This window comes from Micromys minutus, assembly GCF_963924665.1.
Source record: "Micromys minutus genome assembly, chromosome: 8".
In the NCBI taxonomy this organism is placed as follows: domain Eukaryota; kingdom Metazoa; phylum Chordata; class Mammalia; order Rodentia; family Muridae; genus Micromys; species Micromys minutus.
In genome coordinates this window covers 59,987,932-60,012,638 of record NC_137977.1, presented here as the reverse complement: position 1 = coordinate 60,012,638, position 24,707 = coordinate 59,987,932, and the positions used below count along the sequence as shown (strand labels likewise).

Below are 24,707 nucleotides of genomic sequence, written 5' to 3'. Positions count from 1 at the left end.
ACAGACCTAGCCTTTGGGAAGTCCTTGTCACCAGCTGAGTGCCTTTCAACACTGCTTCTTGGCTGAATAGGTGTTCCCCAGTGAAGGTTATAGCTTCATGTCTGGTACAAGTCCCTAGTGTTCTGGCTCTAGCCCAAGAAAGTATCTGCTGGGAAGCATGTCCCCAAGTAGCCTAGCCAGAGAGAGGATGAGGCCATGTGTGAGCCTGTTGAAGGTCCTTTGGGGTCATGTCTCACCACAGATCCATCCTTCCATCAGCCCCGACTGAAAAATGTGACCCAAGGGAGGCGCTGCCTCAGTCAACACCATTTTGCATTTCCTCTCCTTCCTGGGATGGAACAAATGGCCCTACAGGGACAGTGAACCTGTCAGTAATGAAATTGTGAGAGGAGGAGGCTGTCCCAAGAGGGAGGCTGCTGGCTAATGGATTAATGTGGTGGCCAGCAGAACCTGGGAATTCCTGGCTCTCCTCAGCTCGTGAAGCCCAGCCACCCCCCCCCCCAGCCTGCTGGAGCTCCTTGATATCCCATACCCCTGGGGCATTTGCTTCACCTAGGGAAAGCCCGGAGCCATCCAGGTCCACCCATATCCTGGGATGTTCTCCATGGGTATCCTGAGGCTGCCAGGCATAGCCCTGCACCAGATTGGTACTGGGTACCAGATTGGCCCTCTTGGAAGGTGCCTGCCTGTGCCTCAGTCTCTCTGACACTCTGTTTGAGATCTTGGAGTCACAACCTGCCTGCCAGATAAAATCCTCTGGGTTAACCTGGGAGCTAGCTGCAAAGCTTCCTTTCCTCTCTGAGAATGTGCACATCCAGCAACACTGTAGAGTATGCGGGAGTCTCTTGGGTCTGGTTGCAGGCAGACTTGCGTGTCTTACACGGTCTCCTTCTCTCTCTTGCTAATGAACAGACAGGACTGGAAGGGAGTACTTTGTGAGGATGGTGGGCTCCTGTATGTAAAGTGACAACCACAGAGAAAGGAAGACAGATTTGTGCGGTCTCTTCATCCACAGAGAATTGGTCCATAGGCACCTATCCCAGGACCCTGACCTAGAGCAGAGCTACAGTTTCTCTGTAGAACTTGATTCTTCGATCCTTCTTCCCCATCTCCATACCAGCCATTAGTATCTCTGCAACACACGTATGTACGCACATTCACATGCTCGCTCATACGCATGCACACATGCTCACATGCTACTCGCACGCATACACAGTATCTCTGCATCTCTCCTCTTAGAACGTTTTTTCCTGTTCTGCGCGTCTTCCCAATCCCTCTCCCTTCCCTGACTGCATCCTCAGACTCACCAGATGTCAAGCCCTGCTGTTGTTGGTAGACTTCCAATGACCTAACAGCACTGCCTGAATTTTTTAAGATTATGAAGTCAGGGATATTGTCTTGTAGCTACGTGCGATACACCAGACACTGATAACCTGAGTCAGAGGTTGGAAAGGAAGGGTGTAGATGCAATATATAGTCTCGGGCAAGGCTAGCCCAGAAGACTTACTCATTTCTTTCAGAAGTTAAGTACCAAGTGTTCTTGCAGAAGGCTTGAGTTGGGTTCCTAGCACCCACATGGGGCAACTCACGACTGCCACTGTGGATTAAGCAGGCATGTGGGTGCCACCACAGGCAGCAAGCATTCTGTCTACATCCCCCCTTTATCCACAGAAGACAGGGTCCCCAGACCCCCCAGTGGGTCCCTGAGACTGTAGCTAGACTGCATTTTCTCTGTGCTACAATGTAACTTGAACAACTAAGAACAAAGAACTGAGTAGCAGGTAGCAGGTTAGAGCCATCTTAAAAATGGATTCTAATGGCAGCTCTGTGTGTCTCGTGGTGCTGTGCTCACCCGGCTTATGAGCCTGTGAGAGAAGATTCTGATGGTGAGCTGAAGTTTGTGGTCCAACTGCAAAGCTGGCCCAGATTTCATTGTTCTTCAGTTTCACAGAGAGAAGGCCCATGCTTGCTGTAGTCCTTGCCCACCACTGAAGGTTTCCTTCTCTTCTTATGAAGTAAAAAGAAAAAAAAAATCTACCGTTTTTACTTGAAGTACTTACAGCTCCTCCATGCATAATTGTTTCCTTCGTGCGTGCTCTCAAGCTATGAGATGATTACTAAGAAAACTTCTTGATCATACACAGTAGAGTCTCCCAACAGCCAGCCTACTAACCAAGACAGCTCTAGTGTCTAATGGGCAGGTAGTATATCCGGTGTGGATACATCACAGGGACTGTTCATTTCCCAGATGGGATAGAACAGGGAACTAGCATGTGACTGGAAACCTGTGGGTTGTAAACCCTGGGGTTTTTCCCTTTGTGATGTGGTTAAGGTGTGCGACTTAAACTGTGGAAAGCCACCCTGCAGGTGAGGTAGCACTCTTTCGTTCCGGAGATGGAGATGTAAGTGTGCAGGTGTAAGAGATGAAGAAATCAGCACGCTCACTCCAGTCCGTGGGTCACCTGTGCTGACCACATGCCTTTCGGTAGCGCTTCTCCTCCAGCTCCAGGTATGGGATGGAGGCCGAATACTCCAAGGGTTGGGGCATGCACTGAACAGCAGAGAGAAAGGCTTAGCATGGAGGGCATTCCGGGCATCTCCTGAAAACCAGCCCACCTGGTCCTCTATGGGGGCTGTAAACTATTGGAAAAATAAAACGAGTCACTACTGGACGTGCATTTTCTATTTGTTTACACGTCCACAGATATGGTGAGCACTGAGAGAGGTTAAGGAATTTGCTCAGGGTCACACAGCTAGAGTTGTAGTGTCAAGATCTGAACTTAGGGAGTTTGGCTCCGAAGTCCCAATTTTGAGTAACTGCATAGCTCAAAGAGAATAACTCTTAACAGCTCAGAGAGGTGTAAGCTACAAAATTGCCAGGAGGCTACAATGAGGGGCCACAGGCTGGGCCTGGAGACAGCCAAGCCTGACTGAGCCAAGTGGAAGGGCGAGGGCCTTCCCCTGGAACCTTGCCACCAGGTTCACGTGGAGCCCGACAGCTCCCAAGGGCAGCCGCGTGCTCTTCCCATGATATCATTCTGCCTCGGAACTTTGAGGCCAAGGATTCTTTGAATGCTTGATTCATCCTGGAACAAAAATAATGCTGCGTATTTATAACAAGCCTTTGTACCCCCCAAAGGCTTTCCTGGGCTTTATTTCATTGAAAGCTCCGGCTGGCCTTGTGACTACACAGGAATCAGAGAGGTGGGAAGCCACTCTGAGCAGCACCGAGCAGAGGTCCATACCCCCATGCCACAGCTAGGAATACCAAGGCGCAGGCGCCTCATGGCTTGCCAAAGTTACTTAGCAAATCATTAAGGAATAAGGTGCCCAGGAACGCTGATTTCCAACAAGAGCAAGATGACGAACAGAGGCTCATGAGCCACCAAGTTTCCCCGGGAACCACTTCCTTTAGCTTCTACCCTGCCAGAGATAGAGCCCACAGTTCTGCACACACACACCCCAGCCAAGGGGCAACAATGAAGCCAAAGGGCCACCCTGAAACTTGGCCCCAGCCATATCCCCCCGCCCCGGCTCCAGCCACAAGCACCGCAGATGAGATGGGCAAAAGATTGTCCCCAGTGCAATTGGAACCCAAGGCCATGCATGGCTCCTGTGGTTTGCCCCAGACACAGTGGAGCCCCGGCTGGAAGGCTGTTTTCCACACAAGCTCTCCTTCCCACAGGCCCTAGCCTCCTGCCCCTCCCCTTGATGCCTAAGTCTTTTCTTCTGCATGCCTAGCCCTTCTGTACCCCACATTGTCTCAGGATGACCCGCAGCCCCCTCTCCCTGTGATTTTTGCCAAAGTCCTCTGGAATAGTGGTTTTAGTGTCTCTGCAGCAGCCTGCCAGCTACCCTGGAATAAACTTGAAACTTGGGCCAGGATAGCATGGTGGTCAAGGCTGTACATGCAGGGGCCAGACTACCAGGTTCTAAGCCAAGCTCTGCTGGCCACTTGCAAACTAGGACAAGGTACCCTCCCTGTGCCCTGCTGACCTCACTGTAAAATGGAGTACGCAATGGTACGTCTCCCTGAGGGTAAGGGGAAGGTATGCCTGGCCAGCTGTGCATACATCACATATGTTTGCTGCTTGTGCTATGACTCTTCTCCCCCGAAGTATCAAGTCAGCTATTCTCCTTGGAGGCCTTCTGAGCAGGCCTGGCTACAGGGTGTTCAGCCTGCACACTGCACAGGACAGTGTGCTTAGAAACTGTGGCTGGCTGAATGCTAGGTTGTGACTGTCATGATCGCCAAAATTCTTTGCTCTAGGCTCCACATGTTACATGCTAGCCTGCCTTCAGCCCCAAGAGTAGACTGAGCCCTTCTCTCTGCTTGCTTGCTTTTGTCTCCTGCCTCTGGTCATAACTAGTTCTAGCTTCTGTAACTGGTCGACTGATGTCTCTAAGCCCTAGTATAGGCATTGAAGTAGCCCCCTTGTGATTCACAAAACCCCAGGACATCCAGAGCTGCTGTTTCTGTGGACAACCACAGAACAGGTTGGTAGGAGACAGGATAAGGTGGGCAGGCATAGACAGTGACCAGGGTAGACGTCAGGAGATTCAGGGCAGGACTCAGAGTTGACTTAACTCTGGATGGGAATCAGGCAGTGCTGAAAGGCTGCACAGGGACACTGAACACCGTCTGTCACTCACACACAGCCCTCAGAAGATGCTTCAGATGCCCAGTGACAGCTTGGATTAACCTCCAGGTGGTCAGTTTAAAGAAGGGTGAGCTGACCACAGTTGGGGACAGGTGTTTTCTCTGCCTACATGGTGCTCAGGGCCAGCAAGACCCTCCACAGGATAGGAACATCTGCTGTCCAGGTAACCCCTCTGGTGTTCAAGTGTTTAGTCCCCACAGTGACATATCACACTTCTAAGGTGTATAGTCTTCCCTGACTGGCAGCTACCTGACTTCTGAACTATTTCTTTTGAGCCCTGAGTAAAGGTAAAGAAGAAAGCCACAAAGTATGGGAGAACCTACACTATGGTGCCAGAAATGTTCCAGTGCCCATTAGCCCACACGGGGAAACAAAGCGTCCTGCGATTTCTGGGCTGAGTTTCCCATCATCCTGTAAATGTTTCTGGGCCTCCTGTACCAACACAACTCTGTCCTGCAGGGAAATGGCTAGACTCTGAGCCCCTGAATTCCATCACTGTCTGGGACAGGTCCTGTAGAGGTAGGCAGGAGTAAAGCGGCCTGTGCTATAATGAGCAATTGTCACTCTTCCTGAAGACAAGAAACACAAGCTCCTGTGTGAGTTTCCAAGTCACTGGCCCAGGAATTTTACTTTTCAGAATTTTTAAGCAGACCTACAAATTATGTGGTAAAGGGTCCCACATGGAGAGAACTATAATAAGCCAATGGGCCTTGGACTATCTGGTTGGGAGCTATTATGAAATTTGAAAAAAAAAAAAAAAAAAAAGGAAAGGAAAGGGGGAAAAAAAGAACAGAGAAGCATTTGTTTCCATTTGGCCTGATGTTAAAACCATTTTTAAAAAAAAACAAAAAAAAAAAAAAAAAAAAAAAAAAAAAACAAAATTCGAAGTTCCTCTCTGTACACCCACCTCCCAAAAGGCAGCTGTATCCTGGGAACGTTTGTCCCCTTAGAAAAAGTTTTAGAATAAACCTGAAATCTCAGAACTGAAAGAGGAATCAGCTAGATGAATTGTAGAAGCGTGCGCTGACCATTTTCAGTCCGAGACTATTTATCTTGTCCTAGCAGCAGGTTCTTCCAGGGGCTCACATGGAATCTTGTCCCCCAAGCCATCCCCTCAGCTGGGGATGAGAGTCAGATGACACTTTGAAAAAGGGCAAAGCAGTGGACACGCACCCTTTGCCGTTTCTGGTGACTGTGCTGCCAAATTGGGTGCACGCACAGTGACCCCCAAACTGAACCACGTATACACACATCTGACAACAGATACGGCCTTCGTGCTCACCCACTTCTAGGAGTGGAAGCAGCTCACCCTGACCCAGCCAAACCCAAACCCACAGGTCTCATGGGGAGCGGCCAGCTGGCCCCTGACAAAGGTATCAATGAAACCTAGCACCAGCAAACACTGAAGAGAGCATGCTGGCTTTGGCCGGCTCACCCAGCTACCACTAATGAATATTTGTGAATGGCCAGAGCAGAGAAGCCTGGGCCACTATGGTTGGGGAACAGGGCCCAAGCTTATGTCTGACTATGCTTCCAGTGGCCCTCTGGGCCCCTTGCCAGGCGTAAGAGCACAGGCCTACTGTGGTTGTTTCCACAAAAGTCCCTGGGAATTCAGCCCTGTGCTCCTGGGAGACTAGATGAGGGACAGACTGATAATGGCCTTCCTGGTTCCATGATGAATAAATAGATAGGTCTGGCATCTTTGAAAACCTCAATGGGCTTATCTACAGAATGAGAAGAAAGGAGGCTGAGGACTCAGCTCAGTGGCTGAGCACTTGCCTAGCATGTGTGGGAATTTGGGTTTCATCCCCAGCATCACATACACACGCACACACACGGGAGGAAAGGTCCGTAGTCCACATGCACACACAGAAGACAGGCCCAGCAGTCACTTGTCCTGAGAAGAAGGCAAACTAAAGAAAGGCTTCATGCCTCATCCTCCATTGCTGCCTGTGCTCTTGCTCGGCTTCCCAAGGCAAAGCTGAGTCACCGCCGAAGCTCCGGATCTAGGCATCCTTTGGTACTTGTCTTAGTTACGGTTACTGTTGCTGCAATTAAACACCCATGAACACAGCAGCTTGGGGAGGAAAGGGCTTGTTCGGCTTACACTTCCACATCACAGTTCATCACTGAAGTAAGTCAGGACAGGAACTCAAACAGGGAAGGGGCCTAGAGGCAGGAGTTGATGCAAAGAACATGGAAGGGTGCTGCTTACTGGCTTGCTCCCTCATGGCTTGCTCAGCCTGCTCTCTTATAGAACTCAGAACCACCAGCCCAGGGATGGCACCACCCACAGGGTCTGGGCCCTCCCCATCAATCATGAACTAAGAAAACACCCTATAGGTTCCCCTGCTAAACCGATCTTAAGGAGGCATTTTCTCCATTGAGGTTCCCTCCTCTCAGATGACTCTGCCTTGTGTCAAGTTGACATAAAACTATCCAGCGCAGTTAGGGGATAAGGAGAAGGCCTACTGCGACTGGATGTCCCAAGGTGAGCTGATACCCAAGGGGAGCTTTCCCTTCCCCTCAGAGAGGGGAAGGGAATTTGAAAGGGTGGGACTTCGAGGAGAGAGTGACAGGGGGAGGAGTAATTGAGATGTCGAGTGAATAAATAACTAGGCAGCACACAGTAGGGCTACTTAGCATCCCCTCTAGCCTGTGGATGGCCCTCCTTTTGAGACACCATCACCCAGCAAATATGAGTCTGGGGACTACTACAGTCTGCACACTCGTAGCCAGTACGATTCTCTCAGGGCTGGAAAGTGGGGGTGGGGGCACCAGTCAGATGGATTGGCCGTCTCAGGTCAGCCCACATCTCCAGGTGAAGAACAGTGAAACGTGGGTGAATTTTTTCTAAAGCCCTTGACGGCCAGCCATGTAGAAATCACGTCCTCCTTCAAGAGGACAGATGTTGCCTGCCTTTTGTCTTTTCCCACTCAGAGGGGTAGGTGCTGGGCAGAAAGAGAGAACCCCCAGAGATGGTGAATGGGAGGTAAGAGCTGGGAAGAGCTTGTCCTTGAGGGAACTTTAATGGGTTGTGGCTCTGAGGCACCTCAAAACTTTAAATAAAGATAGCAGGAGTTGTAAGGGTCAGGCATTATCTGTCGGGAAATTGCCAAGGTTCCCCTCTGGGCTATGCGTGCATACATACATACATACATACATACATACATACATACATACGTACATACATACATAGCCCACATTCAAAGAACAGAGGAAATGGAAGGACATACGGCCAGCGAGTTGAAAGTAACTGAAAAACACAAGAAAGAGCGGAAACATCACAGACTACACAAGCGTGTGGGCAGCAGCTCTCTGTGACCCTGGCGTTTTGTGTCTGCTAGCCTCCGACCCAGTGCCAACCAAGACCTTGTATTGCTAGCTAAGAACTTTGCTGTAGAGCTGTAGCTCCGCCTCCAGGGCCTCCCACATGGTAGGCAGGCGCTGACCACTGAACCATACTCCTAAATCATTTTTCTCTTGTTTGGCTCTTTTTAAAATAAAGAAAAAAAATTGTGTGTGTGTGTGTGTGTGTGAGTGTGTGTGTGTGTGTGTGTGTGTGTGTGTGTGTGTGTGTGTACCTCAGCCTGTGTGTAGGTCAGAGGATAACTTTTGAGAGCTGTTTCCCTCCACCATGGATTCCATGGATCAAACCCATATTGCCAGGTCTGCAGGTACTTTCGTCCAATAAACCATCTCACCAGCTTCCGGGGTATTTTTAGTTTTGTTTCTGCTGTTGATGTAATATTTGCATATATTACTTGACAATGTTTAACATGCATACAATGCATCCTTGTTTGGCCTTTGGAAACAAAGGTCTTTGTCTGCAATCCCGGGACAGTCTGGAACTCACTGTGTCATCCAGGATGGCCTTGGGCTCCTGCCTCCGCCTCCAGAGTGCTGAGGTTACAGCATGTGCCATCATGCCCGGCCTGATTAGCTTTAATGAGAAAGAAATAACACCTCCGACATAGACCTACGTACCTACACATTTTCAGGAAAAAAAAATAATAATAATCGTCAAATGAAGATTGAAATTGAGCTTATAACAAAGAAGCAAATGCCTGGGGTAAATCAATCTGGTTTGTTTATAAGGTGTAAGTACAGTTAAGGTTGTGCGATGTGAGGTAGATCTCAAGGTTTTGGGTTCATTCTTGAAACAGTAATGGCTTTCTCTTGGTTTCTACCCCACCGTATCGACATTAAGGGGCATGAAGCTATTCTCAGCTGCACCTCCAGTGGTGACCTCAGGGTTCAGAAGGCAGCCTGAGAAAGGGCAGCCTGGGAGTGACCAAGACTGGTCATAGTGCTGGAAGTGGTAAGATACTGCCTCATACCCAAGCCTACAGGACACTTCTGACCCTGACCCTGCCCTCCGTCCACGCAGCAAAACCTTCCCATCTTGTTTCCTGGCGCAGAGCTCAGCTCTGCCACTGTCTGTTCTCTGCTCACAAAGCGTTGCCGTGCGGTTAAGGGGCAGCACTCTGTGTTAAATATCAATCCACATTTCTAGTCCAGAGTGGTCGAAACAGAGTTGCCACTGGGAGTTGAGAACATGGCTCTTTTTTCTTCATTGTTCTGAGGTGTAAGCACAGTGGGGTTCTCCTGAGACCTCACTTCTTGGTTTGCAGATGACAACAGATGCCTCTGCACGAGTGGCATCTTTGTGTGTGTACAAACTGCTCCTCATTATAAGGACCCAAGTTAGCTCGGATTAAGGGGTGCACCCTGGCAACCTCCTACCTTTAAAATCCCAGTTGGCTCCAGAGAGCCATTCTGAAGAATGGAGTGAGGGCTTCAACACATGAATATTATCAGATAATGCTTGTTTTCAGGGGACATGGCTGGAGAAGGGGGGCAGAGGCAGGCGGGCTCACCACATCTTCTCTTGGTCCTTTCAGATGTTCGTTCCATTTTACATACACTGGCACATGGTGTAACTCGGACACAATGGTGCTTTTTGAGAAAGCTTGGTTTCCGTTCGCTCTGATGGTTAAGGGGAGGGTCAGGATAAGTGTTGAAATGACTAATGTTGCAGGCTCTGGTCTCCCGCTCCAGTGTCTGGATGTAGAGACCCTGACTGTCCAGTGTGTAACCCCCTTCTCTCTCTCTCTCCACTCTTCTTTGTAGACGGCAGCAAAGACCTCCAGGAGGGAACAAGCCCCAACAGCATGGTGACCATCAGCCAGGCAGTGCCAAACACAACAGGGACCACCAGAAATCTTACCAGGGGGGCTCAGGGCCCCACCCCTCAGGGAGGCCCACACACCACGGCTACAGCCAGAACCGACGCTGGCATCATGGTAACATGAAGCATCCGCCAGGAGACAAGGGAGAAGCGGGCAGCCATCGCAACGCCAAAGAGACCATGACCGTTGAGAACCCCAAACTTGAAGACGGCCCAGGGGACACCGGACACAGTGGCCTTGAGCCCCCCTGCAGCCCTGACACTCTGGCCCCAACAGCTTCCGAGAGGCCAACCCCTCAGCCGCCAGGGGGGCCAGAGGCTGACACAAAGCATAAAGACACTGTTCTTCCCGAGCGTCTCGGGGAACGGCCCAGAATCACCCTGCTCCAGTCTTCCAAAGACAGGCTGAGGCGAAGGCTGAAAGAAAAGGTACCGGTAATTGAATTTTCCTTGTTCTCTTGCACCTGGGAGGACAGCTGAGAGGTAGGCACATGGATGGGTGGGCTTTGGGTGGAACCTCATGGTCAGTCGGGACAGGGGCTCCCCCCCTAAAAGAAAGAAAGGCTTCTGTGGCTGGGTGGACACACCATGCCAGGTTGTCACACACAGGGCAGGGCCCCCAGCAGCTGTACTTGAACCTCTCCAACACGTACTGTACCTCATCCTCTGCCCCACAAGAGGTGTTAGAGACACTAGATGTCGTGGGCATGAAACTGGGTCCCTATCGGCCCTGCTCAGGAAGTCTCACCCGGAGAAGGTGGTCTAGAGGGGACTAAAAAAGAAAAAAAGTGGTCGCTTCTGACCCCACCCTCATGTGCCACTCAGTTCTCAAGTAGGAGGGCAGCTGTTTGCATACCTTGACCCTACATGGTAAGAAAAGGCTCCAGTGTTCTTGCAGTGTCCCCGTGTCACCCCGAGGGAAAGGTGGCTCAGAAGAGGATCCACCCCCTTCAGTGCACAGGGTCACAGAGAGCTGGAGATGGAGCCTTACATCTATGTAGAGCCCCCAAGTTGAGAACAGACGGCCAGCAGGGTTGGGCCAAGGCCTGTTCTGTTTATACAGTCTGAGATAAGCTCAGGCCATTTTCTTCTGCCTTGCCATTTTGTCATCTTACTCCACTTGCTGGGCACGCTCCTAAGGGCATATACAGGTTGGGTTGGGTTAGCACTAGCCATTTGGATAGCACATTGAACTTAATGCACAGTATTTGTGTGCATAGGGACAACCAATACAAGCAACATGGGATGCTAAGCCAGGGTCAAGTCCACGGAGAGCTGTTCACCTAAGAACATGGCGGTCCATGCATTTAGAACAGACACCTGGCAGCTACACCCAGGCCATGCCTAGCACCACTACAGGTGTTCAGGATCCTACTCGACCCCAGCCTGGTCTCCCTCACCTCATTTTCACTTTGACCCAGTTTTCTCTTTACCATCTTCCTCCACCTTTGAAAATCCCCCCCAAAAAATAAATTAATTTAATTAAAGAAAAAAAGAAAATTCCTGCTAAATCATTTCTAGATTAAGGGGTCTGCTGGCTAAATGTGTACATGATAATCCTGGGTAGGGGCTCAAACAATGTCACAATGTCACAATGTCAACCCAGGGTATCAGAGCAGCTAAGGAAAAGATCTGCAAAGCACTGTGTGGTGTGAGGGGCTCTTACACTTCCTCACACCCTTCTTTTTGCCTCTCCCTTCTTCCTTCAGGCCATCCCGAATTCCACTGAGACTTCAGCTCCACTGAGGTGTGTTTTATGTGTCCCCCACGTCCCCCAGGACGAAGTGGCAGTAGAGACAAGCAACCCCCAGCCAAACAAGATGGACAGGTTGATGGAGATCCTGAACAGCAATGATGTGGATGCCAAGCTCACCTCCTTCATGGAGGAGGCGCAGAACTCCACCAACTCTGAGGAGATGCTGGGAGAGATTGTGCGGACCATCTACCAGAAGGCGGTGTCAGACCGCAGCTTCGCATTCACGGCCGCCAAGCTCTGCGACAAGATGGCCCTCTTCATGGTCGAGGGGACCAAGTTCCGGAGCCTGCTTCTCAACATGCTCCAGGTAACTGGACACCAACAGCTCCCGCTCCGCTCCCCTGCCCCTCAGATGAGGGTTATTGCTAGAGAGAGGGCTGCAAGTTCTGATGGCAGTTGAACTTGTCCCAAGTGCCTTCCTCCCTTGCCTGATTAATTATAGAAAATAGGCAGGCATCGAGGGATGAGAGATGAGCGGCTGGATTTGGGTATGTTTGTGTTGAGTGCTCCATGGTTACGAAGGACCAATATAATTTTATAGGTGCATTTTGTTCGACCGCCCTCCCTCTCTTTCTATTTTCATGATAAGAGGCTGCCTATTGGCCCTATGCTTTGACCTCTATGTGTCTGCACGGTCATGAACTTGCTATGGACCTGTCTCTTCCCTCTCCCTCCCCCTTCTCCTTTTCCTTCTCCCCCTCCAGAAGCTTGACGGCTATACGCCTGTTAGAACAGGGATGACAAAGTCTTGTAGGACAGGGTGAGGACAGCCTGTCTGTCTGTTGATGCACTAAAGCCCAAAGTAGAAAGAAAGTGTAGCAATCCAAGATTTTCTTGCTGCCTGGAACCTTCCCACCTAATGTCCCTTCCCTCCAGAGAGCTTCCCCAATCCTCTTATTGCTGTCCGCCAGAGTCCAGTGTCTAACTAACCTCAGTCCCATAGGCAAGTGTGGGATGAGTGTGGGGCTGTAGTTAGACATGGGTGAGTGTGTATTAAGTGTGTGCACGGGTACTCACACTGAGTCCATTATATAAGTACCTGTTATGTATGATAACAGTTGGCTGGTGACCCCAGATCTGGTGACATTAGGGAAGAAGAAATGACAGTGGAAGATGGCATGGTGACCCTATCGGGCCAGAAGGCCATTTTTGGAGAGTCTGGAGCCCAGTTTAAGTACAAATTATGTCATCAGGTCTACCTGGTAAAGCATTTCCTTGGGAGTGAGGGAAGCAGGGGACAGAGCTAAAGGGACCACCAGCAGTCATGGTGACTATAGTCTGACCAGTGCCGCTACTGAGACTCCCCTCATAATTACCCTTGGATGACACTCAGGGCACCTGGCCACCTGGTTCACGGTTTGCAGTATTGTCCCTGCTGGCCCACCTGACTGTGGTGCACTAGGCCCCATGCCTGCCCGTCCTCTTCTGTGTGCGTCTCGCTGTCTGCAACCTGAGCCTCCCTGGCCAGCCTCAAGCTTCTCACCAGCTTCAAGCTCTGATCAGGTTGCGTTCCTGGATCGCCCATGCTCCCCTGGTGATGAATTCCCGCATTACCTGAGGGATTTGCACATCGGCATGTTCCTCGCGGGCCGGAATGTCCTGGGAGAGTGGAGAGGGTGACAAACAGGCAGGAGAGGCCCGTCTGCCATGCATCACCAGGCACGGGGGAGTCAAGGGCAGGACTGGCCTCACACTTGGTTTGGGGCTTTTTTTTTTTTTTTTTTTTTTTTTTTTCAGAGCAGGGTCAGAAATGGAGTACAAATTTTAGATCATGGCTGCCAACTGCCAGCAATCTATTCCATTCAACCCCACAGCAGACAGGCACACAGACCTGTGGCAGCCAGGAAATAAGTGTCTGCAGAGACAACCCCAAGATGGGTTATTTCTTCAAGAACCCAACAGAAATTTAAGTTAGTGAAGTCCTACTGTGTGCCCTAGCTAACATGCCCATGTGAAGTACGTGTGCTGGGACACAGTTGGGTGGGCACTGGGATGAGCAAGCACTGCACTGGATGCTGGAGACACAGAGGCTAGACCTGGTCCAGGTATCAGCAGTCAGGGCCTTGCAAATGGGCTCTAGTGACCCCCATCAGCTGCTCCTTTCTTACTGCTCCAAGGCCTGGCCCTGAATGAATCAGTCTTAGGTTCCCTGTCATTGCAAGCATTGCCCTTCCTCACGTTGTCACTCAAAGATGTGAGTGACTTCATGACCTGCCCGAGGCCACCTTGTCCCAGGAATGCTCACATCCTGCCCTACTGCTCCCCACCACTACCCTACAGCCAGGCTGAACTTCCGGCTGCACCCTAGTGGACAAACCCCTACATCTTCTTTAGAGGTCACGTCTACCCAACACTCAGCCCATTGCCAGGGCCACTCAAATTCAGACACCACTCCCCTGGGAAATTTGCCAGAGTCGCTCACTCTCCGTTTCTGCAGCATCCCCTCCTTCTCTGCCCCGGCACCTGTCTCCTTGTTCTGTCACGTGACTACCCCTTACTGGGTGTCCAAGGACACCAAGCAGCAACTTTGAGGCCAAGGGTTTAAACGTATACAGCAAGGACAGGAACTTACCTAGTAACCGCAGGAACCCACAGTGACAAAGGAGTGCGTGCTGCCATTGTCCCACTTCCCTGGGCGCTGACAGGCAGGCACCACCTCTGCTGTGGGCAACTCTGTGTCTGGACATCTGCTCAGTGCCAGCCCTGACAGGTCACAGTCATGGAGCAATGGCTATTGCAAGAGGAAGAAGGCACCAGAAGCTTCCCTCTCCCTTCTCCAAGTCAAGAATGGAGCCCCAAGTGGCAAACAAGACTCGGGCTGTAAGCTCCAAAGGTGCAGCGTCCTAGTGACCCATCCTAGTGGGAAAAGGTATGTGCCTAACGGGAGGACTTGCGGTTCCTCTGTAGGTCATCCCCATCACCAGCATCCTGTGAGCCAATGTGGGAGCCCTCCGGAGGGTAGAACCAGAGGCTTTGCCTTGTCACCTGAGCCTCTGGTAAGATTGTCTAAAGCCCTTTGGGCTCAGAGAGGACTATCTTAGCAGTGCTGGGTGAGACGCCTGAGTGCCCATGGATCCCTGATTACATGGCCAAGAGGAAGTGTGTTTATCTGTTTGAGCCTCTTCAGGCCCCGCCGTTTCTCCCTGCCACCAAGGGGAGCAGACCTTTCTGAGAAAGCAACTTTGGTGGCCACTTGCCACCTAACCAGGGAAGTCTAAAAAGGAGGAGCCACAGACCTGGGGACCCACATTCCCTCTTCACACCTCTAAGGAAGAGCCCCTCCCTTCTTTCTCCCTGAAGTTCCTGATCTCTGCCGGTCCCACTTGACTCTGGATCCCCAGCCAGCTCCACGTTCAGCCTGGCAGGCTCTCTGAGCCAGTTGTCCTACTGTCTGATGTGGCTGCCATACAGGCTCTGAGGCCCAGCTTAGTGACATGGAGTATACAGGGACCAAGTGTGAAGTGTCCTGTGCACACCCATCCCGGCAGCTGTCTCTGGATGTGGTCTTCCCTGGCTGAAGTGCTCTTGCAACATGGGCTTTGGCATAAGGAGTCGGCAGCGTGGCAGAGAGAGGGGCAGCCTTTAATGTGGTGAATGTTCTGCAGCAGAAGTCCAAGACTCCTGCCAGGTCGGGCTTCAGCACCCAAAAAGTAGGAAATGGGGTGTGGAAGATAGACATAGGTCCTCTCATACAGACTTTCTCCATCACCAATGTCAAGAAACCTGGAAACACCGATTTCCCTCATGAGTCCCATAGGCCTCAGTGGAACCCCATCGCCAACTCCACAGCTCAAAATTAGTCAGTTTTTACATCTGAACTGGTTCCAGTCTTTACCTTAGATACGGGTCCCTTCTTAATAGTGTGCTCCCAAGTGCTCAAAATTCTATTTTAAGTGACTATTTCTCCAATGTCTATTATATGCCTATGGTCTTCACTGTCACCCTGTATTCCTACCAAACTCACAGTGATGCTGCCAGGCTGGTCTGAGCCACACTTTTCGGAGGCATTGGATAGTTTATAAGGGAAGGGTCACTTTAATGGCTGGGCAAGCAAAGCAACGAACTCATCAGTATGGCTCTCCAGCCTGAGAATGCTACACTTCAGACCTCTGTTCTGTAGAGCAGAGACCCTTGGCCATGGTCTCTTGGGATCACATGGAGAGCTATGGCTTTGCCCTGGGGTCCTCCTGGGCATCATGTCATAAAGAACTCATTGGGCCATGTGAAGTGAGCATCACTGTCAGGAAGATGGCCCAGTGACAGCAGAGGCATCTCACCCTTGTCCCTTACACAGGAAACCAGCTAAGATGCATTTCTTGGGTGCCCTCTTTGCTGGGCAATGTGGGGGACTCACAACGGGCTGGTGGGAAAAGAGGAGAGGGAAACCTTAGCTGCTGATAGAATGCCTTCACCTCCAAACCCTACCCTGGAAAGAAGATAGATCCTCTACTCCTCTCCCACAGGGTTGCTCTGACCCTGCTCCCACCTTCCTGTTTCCTGCTTCTTGTCCTCTGCCATCTGTTGGCATGGCCATTGTGTGTTTTAGGAGAAGGGCCTCACTTTCACCCCCAGTGCTGGCTAAGCCATCCAGTAGAGCCATGGTGGCAACCGGCTCTGTGGCTCTGCCCTGTCTGTGAGGCTCCCAGATCCTTCATGTGCCCAACCTGCCAGCTTCTGCACATTGACTGTTTCCTCTTCTTAGAGACTACAGGCTACACTGGGCCCAAGCAACTAGAAAGGCTCCCAGGATGCTCATCAGGGAATTGTGGTGCAATCCTGGGGAGAGTGAGGGCTCCGGTTTCATGGGGAAGGAAGAATGAGTGTGCCTCTTTTTATGGGACCTTAGGAATGACAGGAATCAAAGGCTTGAGCCCCCTCCACCCAGTACTGCCTGGTCACCGCCCTCTGCCTTACCCTTGAGCTTACAGAGGTCTCTTTTGCCCAGATCTGCTTGGGCAGTACAAGTTCAAGCCCTTGTCTGTTAAAATGTGTGTGCCCTGTTTAGCCAAGAGGTGTCTGTATCTGAGCTATGCAGAGAAGTATTATTAGAGCAGGCATCAGTGTGCCTGTAACTGAACCCAGTTCTCCCTAGCAACTGTTGCTAACAACATATCTAACAGAAGGATGTGATACTTTTTTTTTTAAGGAGAGGAGACCTCTTCATCTAGACCAACTCATAAACACAGCAGGGTTGTTGTGTAAGGGCAACTCAAAATCAAAGTTTGGCACTTGGCCAGATTTCAAAATAAAATGCTGTCCACTGGTACCTTTTAGAATATAGCTTCTCAAAAAGCTGATCTCAGCCTAGAAAATGGCATTTGGAGTTTCTGGCCGGATCACTGTTCAGCATTGTATTTGGGCCTTTGATACAGAGAGATTCAATTGGATGGTAATTCTATGGGGTCTCTGGGAATGCTCTTAGCTCTATAAGGATTGGTCAGATCTGGCTGCCCTTATCAGGAAATTCAAATCCTGCCTTAAGCCCCAAAGATTATATATTCCCTATCACATCCCTTAGAAGTACATGTGGACTCTACCCCTAGTCTGCTTTCTTTCAGTCACACCTCTGTCCTGAACCTAAGTCACAGGCTTAGGTGAAAGAACCAGGCTGTTCCTTGAACTGATTGTAAGAGAAAGCTCCCATACCCTTCGGCTCTCTTCTGAAAAATCTGAAACCGTTCCCTGCACTGAAGTCCAGTGTTCACAAACCTGGCATCATGACTGGTGCACGGCAGAAGTTGGTAAATGCCTCACTGCCCTGGAAAGAGATAGAACATTGAGTTTGGGACCGCAGAGCTTTTGGGAGCAGAAGCCCATTCCTGTGTGAATCTCAAGTAGGTTCCCCTTACATACATGCACACACACACACACACACACACACACACACACACACAAAGTAGTTTAGCAAAGCCGCAGCCCTAGCTGTCTGGGATCCTAGCTCCCATCCCCATTACCCAAGTAGGACAAGGATTGGGAGCTTAGAAATGTCCATTCCATGAAGCCATCTATGGGGACTGCAAAGAACATCCTAGGGAAGGACTGATTGCCTCTGCCCCTCTGGCTTTGATGGGGCAAGGCTGCCCAAGAGAACACTCCTCTGTACCCCAGTCCATGCCACTGCCTCCCTCCCCACTTGCTACCACACCCACAACTGAGCCCTTGTGCACTAAAAGCATGTAAACTAATATTAACGCTGGCTTGGCTGGGCATGCCCAGAAGAGAAGTGCATTGTTCTGAATACTCTAGAGCTGGAGCAGGAGCCTTAGACCATCATCACACACACACACACACACACACACACACACACACACACTCACTCACACATACACACACACACTCGCCTCCGAGGCTGCTGGAGCCAACAGGGACAGGACACAGGGCTAGCAGGCAGTGGCCAGCCCTTCCCCACAGGCAGGCCACAGAAGGTGATTTCCCAGGGTCTCCTTTTCTCCAAGTCTAGCCTCTGAGAACCCTCAGGAGTAGTCTGTGCCCATGCTGAAAGCCAAGCATGCAAACTGGTACACTCACTGGCCGCCTGCAGCAAGCTTGCCTCATGTATCCCAAGAGACCGGTGGTCGCAGGAGCTTGGGCCTCTACTGGGCCTGTGCCTGGAGGAGTGGATGTCTGTCTCCATGCCCAGGCCTCACCCATGCTGGAGCCAGAGCAGGTCAGAACCATGTACCTTGCCACAGATGCCTTGTCTGTTTTTTCAAGGGAGTGAGTAGATTTCATTTGCTTTTTCCCAATGGCATATGCCTCCTCCCAAACTTGAGCACCTGCTGTATACCACATCCTCTGGTAGGCCAGGTATATGTATCAGTTCATGACAGACTCTCTCGTCTCCTTATCACTGTTGAAACCAGCCATGGGTCCCAGGCAGCTCCCAAGAACTCATTCGGGAAGAGTGGTCAGTGTTTAGGCCAGATCTCTCTGCCTGTTCAGTTGTGGAGGTAGAATAAGGACAAGGTGAGTTCTTGAAGCACTGAGTCTAAGGCTGTGGAACTCTGCGGTGCCCAGTGGAGCAGAGCAACTGATGATCTGGGCATTAAAACATGCGTTGGACACTCAGCTTGCTGACACGTGCCTATAGTCCCAGCATTGGGAGACAGGAGGACTGTGAGTCTGAGGACAGCCTGGGTTATATAATAAAGTCCAAGCCAGCCTGGACAACAGGGCATCACACTGTCTCAAACCAAACCAAACTAGGCCACCTGGAACCAATAGCTACCCTTTGAATCCCAGGTCTCTAGGCAAGACTTCTACTGTGGAGCTGGAGCTAAGACCCTGGAAGCTTAACACTGTGGTAGGGATACCCGCTGCCTCATTTGCTCAACCTAAGTGTTCAACCCCATCTTAGGACCTAGTTTCTGCCCTGGAAAAGCCCTCTGGGCTATGGTAGAGATGGAATGAGTGAAGGCCCATAGCCCTCAGCTCAGATCTAGGCCCACAGTGGTGACTGCCCCATGGGTACAGAGGACCGGGAGAGCAGGAAGCCTGACCCTCTCAGAGAAAAGGCCACCAAGCCTGAGACATATCTCTCAGTTCCGTGCAGGTTCAGTCTGGGGTAAGACAGGTGGTGGGCACTTAGAAAACAGTGACCTTCGGAGAGATCTGAGGATGTGATGGAGGATGTGATGGCTTTTCCTTTCCAGCAACCCCGGTCTCCAGGTCAGAGAATCTGCCCCAAACATCACCTGGGTCAAACCCTTTCTGCTTTGATTTGTTTGTGTTTGACATGGGGTTTCACTGTGTCATCCCCATCTGGCCTTGATCTGGCAAGCCCCTCCCCACTTTTCAATGATTAGATTTGTTTAAGCTTTTCCCATCTGAGGCTCGTGTCTTTGGGGCAGAAAATTATGAATGTCCTACCACCAAGGTAGTCGCTAGTCTGCTGCTTCAGTAGGGCAAGGCAGCCTTGGGTAGACAAAATAGATGGTGCTTAGGTGCCTGCTGCTGAAGAGGAGCACATGATGTTCTGTTTTTCGAGTACTGGGCCCAGGGATCTTTCCCTGGTCAGGCACTATTCCGTGGATACCCATGTCCCTGGCCGAGCCATCTTCTCTTCATTGCACATACTCACCTCCCACCCCAGCTCTGTTTTCCCTGATAAATCCCCTGAGAGAACTTGGCCAGAAGCATCCCTGTCTGAGGCTGCCAGGCAAGTCCCGCAGATAAGTGGGTTATCAGAGAAGGTGGCTCAGGTGTCCCAGGCCCCAGAGGGTCACCCCTGGCTGGCTGGCAGTTCACTTCCAGCACCTCCTCCCACTGCTGCTCCCTCACCCAGCCAGGCAGGCAGGAGACAGCAGATCCCTTCCCACCACCTGCCCCAGGCAGCCACTGGGAATCTGAGCTACGCTAAGCAACTCCAGATCAGCGCATCTCAGCCCTGCCTGGGCACCACCGCCCCAGACAGGGCGCCTCTACCTGCTGCGCCACCACTGAAAAGCTGGCGCCAAGTGGCCAGTGGAAAAAATCTCCCTGCAGGTTATGTAACTGCTCCCCAGCCTGGCCCTGGCTACCCACCAAGGCTTCTGGCCACCCTAAACCAGCCACCACAGAGGGGAAGCCATGCCTGGAAAGAAAGGAAGGGTCTCTCTTTCCCAAAAAAAAAAAAAAAAAAAAAAGGAAGCAAATAGTTCTGTTATTGTGAGACCCTCCTCTGGATCCCACAAGGTCCTTAGAGACTGAAAGAACTTGAAACATTTAGGGTGCAGCTGAGCCCTAAGCAAGAACCCTGGTCAGGGAACCCAGCAGATCAAAGCCAACAGGAGGATGTGGTTTGGGGGGAGATGAAAAAAAAGAGGCCCCTCCCTGCATTGTTATTTTTCTCAACATTTTGTAAAGTTATGGTCACAGACAACATCAATCGCTCTCAAGCACCATCTCAGCAGCAGCACCAAGGACATCCACAATACTGGGTAACCTCCATCACCTCAAACCTAAGCACTGTTTTCATCAAACAGTAGCTCCCCATTCCCCTGGCCACTACCCCAGTCCCTCTGAGGGTTCCCTACTCCATATCACACACACACACACACACACACTCGAGCACATGTTACGGAATCATGCATACCACATTTCTCTTCTGAGTCTACTTCACATAGTACAATGGTTTTAAACTTCACTCGTGTGATAACACGTGTCAGATTTCCTCTTTTTAAAGATGACTGGTATGCTCTTGTATGTGCATACCATATTTTATTCCTCCATCAATGAGCACTTGGTTTGTTTTTTGTTTTTTTTTTTTCTACTGTTTAGCTTTTATGATCAGTATTGCTATAGGCACAAATGTACAAGGACCAAAATTTCTGATTTGATTCTTGCAGGTATCTATCTAGAGGTAGAGCCATTGGATCATATGGAAATTTTATGTTTAGCCTTTTGGAGAACTGCCAGGTGGTTTCTGGACATTTTTAATGGAGGAAACACAGTGAATCCAGATGCAACAAAATTATGTGAGGGAGAGAGGGTACCACCTCACCTGGAGGAAGCTGAGAACTGAAAGGAGTCTGTAAGGTGATTCAAACAAGGAGTGAAGAGGCAAGGGGGGGTTAAATTAGGACCTAGGAGCTGGTATGGGCTCTTGCGCTGTAGAGTTGCAGAATTCATTTTAAAACCACAGACCAGGAGAGACCAGAAGCTCCTCTAGAGAGTGCCCAGTTCAACTCACTCAGAGATGAAAGACCAGCAGCCCAGAGAATTAATGGAGATGTGATGGTTCTAGGGTACTGTACCTTTAGGCAGCTTACATTAATGATCTTGTTGTATTGTGTTTGTTTGATAAAAATAACTAGTGTTATATTGACAGAGAGACAGAGAGACAGAGAGAGAGAGAGAGAGAGAGAGAGAGAGAGAGAGAGAGAGAGAGAGAGAGAGAGAGAGAGAGGTCGGAGAATAACCTTCAGTGGTTAGTTCTCTCCTACTTTGTGGGTCCTGTGGATTGATCTCAGGTTATCAGGTTTGGCAGCAATCACCTTTATCCATTGTGCCATCTTGCCAGCCCCAATCCAAGAGTTCTGAGGGGTTACAGAACTGAGTGTGAAGGAAGCATGCAAAAAGACTGCTACTTCATGTAGACTTTACTCTCAAGCCCCTTGGGCATACACTGCTTGACCCTGACATGTAGTTTCATTCCCAGAAGGTAGAAGCTGTATAGACAGCTGGCCAGTGCAAGAAATGTAAATCAGTTTCCTGACCCTCAGCGAGAGCCCCAGTGAACCCTGCAAGCTTCTAAAAGAATAGGCTAGTCATCTGAAAAATCTATGAAGAAGCAGACTTCCCCAGCCAAGGGCAGAGAACCTGTGTTCTAGAGTAGACTCCAAGCATACAGCCCCCTGGACACCTGTGAGAGGTGACCAGGAAGAGACTCTATACCCCCCTGGTGACAGCCCTAATCAGGAAGTGAGTGGACACAAGTGGATGGAGAAGAGAGGGGAAAGACAGATGCAACAACTTTTTGCATAGGGGACAGGAATGCTGTGCAGGCAAGGATTCCACATGGACACCCAACTCAGTGCTACCGGAATATCTGTGCCCTTTGTGGGCAGCTAGGTCTGTACCCTAGATAAATGGGGGTCCCTTTATACAAGCAAAAGCCATTCCAGCTTCCTAAAGAAGGCTAGCAAGAAGAAGGAGCGTAGTAGGTGGGTACCAAAGTCCAGCATGTATCATCTCTGCCTCTGTGAGTCCCACCTAGACAACAATCCTGTGGTATTTTCTCCAACATGGGCTCACTTCTGTCCTGGTGGGGGGGGTGGTAATATGCCACCGAGAAGCAGGCTGACAGGCAACCAAACCCTAGCTAACCAAGATGAAGATGCAGGCTCTTGCGCAACTCCAGATCCCCATTCCTTGCTGCCCAGCACCCAGCCCTCACCTTTAAAACCCTTGCCCATGGACCAGAACTAGAGTAGGAGTTCAGAGTCTTCAGAGAAAAGCAGGCCCGGTGCTTTACTAACTCCTCCTCTACCCTGATTCTAGCTGGTCTCCAGGAAAAGGAGGAATGTCCCACTAGACAGGGAGCCACCTTCAGGGAGTGTCATTTGACTCTCTGTGTGTCTTGTCTCCAGACAAGCCCCAAATAAGAGAATGAGCTACAGCTTCAAGCCAGTTCAAACCATTGGGACAGACATGCTCATGGAAAAATGGTGCCCTCCTGGGATGGCCACCCATGTCCTCCAAATGATCACTATCTTGACAGGGTCCTCCCTTCGGGGACCACACATATTTTAGACAGTCTGTGCACATACACAGGCCTGTGAAAAAAGGGGCCTGCCAGCCACCGTACCACAACACCACACTCTCATCAGCTAAGCCAGGCTAGCACAACAAGAACAGGTAGCTTGGGAGGTATTTGGAGATAATCCTGCTCCAGCAAAAGTTCCCAGTCACTCACAGAATATGTACAGAGGATCCCAGGTTCATTGGCACTGCGCATACAGAATTCTTACCTACTGTGGCTTCTGCTAGACACCAGTCACCATGTTACTCTAGATGTTCAAAAAAACAATCCGACCAGGAATGATGGTGAATGTCCTCCCAGAGTTTAGGAGGCTGAGACAGGGAGATTGATGGATTTGAGGCTAGCCTGGGCTATATAGTGAGACCTTGCCTCAAAACAAAACCAGTCTGGCTGAAATAATATCTCTAAAGTGCGCTTAGAAGCAGAGTCCTTTGAATTCAGCCTTCTGAGCCAAGGATGCTTCCCTCCCAGTGACCTACTTACAACCTGTAGAGATAGCCAGAGCAGCCAGGTGCCAGCCATCTTCCCCTGACCCCAGTGTGGCTCCATCAGGACCTGTGATCCCCTAACCATCCACTTAACTCTTCAAACAGCTGGAATCTTGATGTCTGTCTCACAACCTGCTCCCTGTACCGTCCACTGTGGGGGCAGGGGAGGGGGGATCCACTGAGCATCCTGTCCTTACCATGTTCTCTGAAAACCCAGTTCTCTAGAAGAGATTTCAGAAAACCCCCTAACACATCTCCCTGTCTCCCTGGAGGAGGGGCCCATCCATCCTTTCAGAGCCCTGAATAAGAAAAACCTGATGCGCACACGCAAGCCCAGGGCCACATGCGAATAGAGATTTGGGGCTGATACAGCCGAAAAGACAGCCAGCTATTAGAAGGGCTAAGCGTAGAGACCCTGCTGGAGTTCTGAGCTCTGCTCTGTTAAACTGTGTTGAGGGGAGGAAGGAGCTGACTATTCTCTACCAGCTGGGCTGAGCACTCAGTGTAGAAACAGATCTATAAGAGGGGGAAGGCTTCCTGGAGGAGGTAGCCCCAAAGCAAGATAGAAGGCTAGGGTCGAAGCTAAGACTGGCATGCTAGAGGAGGCTGTTGGGATGGGGGAGGACCAGAGGGGAGGTGTGTTCAGCCTGGGGGGGGGAAACACTGCCCAGCCAGGCCATGACCCTGCTGGCGCCAGCTTCCCACGATTCCAGGCCAAGGCTGCATTTTAATCCAAAACTCATACTTCTACCTCAGGAGTTGTGAGCTTCCTGCCAGCCTCAGGCCTCAAGCCATATCAGAGGGGTAGGCAGGGCAGTCTGCTCATTTAAACCCCAGGCCAGACTCAGGGGAGGGGTCCACACCCCAGGGTTTCACCTAGCAGGTAGAATCAGGAGTCTGGCATCCTCCTATGTCCACTAAGCTGGCCTTGCCTCCTGTGGAGAAGTGCCTCCCCACCCCCACCCACCATGGTAGTTTCTGAGCTCCCTAAGGAATCCTGAGGAGACTAGAAGTCTGGAGCCAGCCCCTTTTCTAGCCACCCCTTGCCAGCCTCTGTACCTACGACAAAAAACGAAAGCCTGGGCGAGCTCTGGTCCATGGATACCAGGCCCTAATGCCTGGAACTCGTGAAGGTCAACTGGAGGTCAGGGGTGGGGATAGCCTCAGACACACTAGGGATAGGAAGATGAACTTCCTCAGGTTGCACTTTACCAGGAGCAGGGTTTAGGTGTCAGCACTGGAAAAAGGACCCTGGGGGAGGTTAGAGATGGTTGCAAAGGTCCCTTCAAGCTTATTCCAAAGCCTTCATATTACCAGGCCAGTGGAGACAAGACTCCATCCCTAACGTCACCAGCTAGGCAGGTCTGCA

At 50.7% G+C, this 24,707-nt stretch overlaps 1 protein-coding gene across 5 annotated transcripts in view; it reads left to right on the top strand.

Annotated features, from left to right (window-relative positions):
- CTIF (cap binding complex dependent translation initiation factor) overlaps nucleotides 1-24,707 on the top strand; it is a 258,284-nt gene that overhangs the window by 159,477 nt on the left and 74,100 nt on the right. For 2 of the 5 annotated variants that reach the window (XM_080920215.1, XM_080920212.1), the window contains 2 exons: nucleotides 9,795-10,287; nucleotides 11,562-11,915. In XM_080920215.1, coding sequence (XP_080776341.1) covers nucleotides 9,795-10,287; nucleotides 11,562-11,915 — 847 coding nt within the window. The remainder of the gene's footprint in view (nucleotides 1-9,794; nucleotides 10,288-11,561; nucleotides 11,916-24,707) is intronic. The other 3 variants (XM_080920216.1, XM_080920213.1, XM_080920214.1) reach the window with 3 other exon arrangements.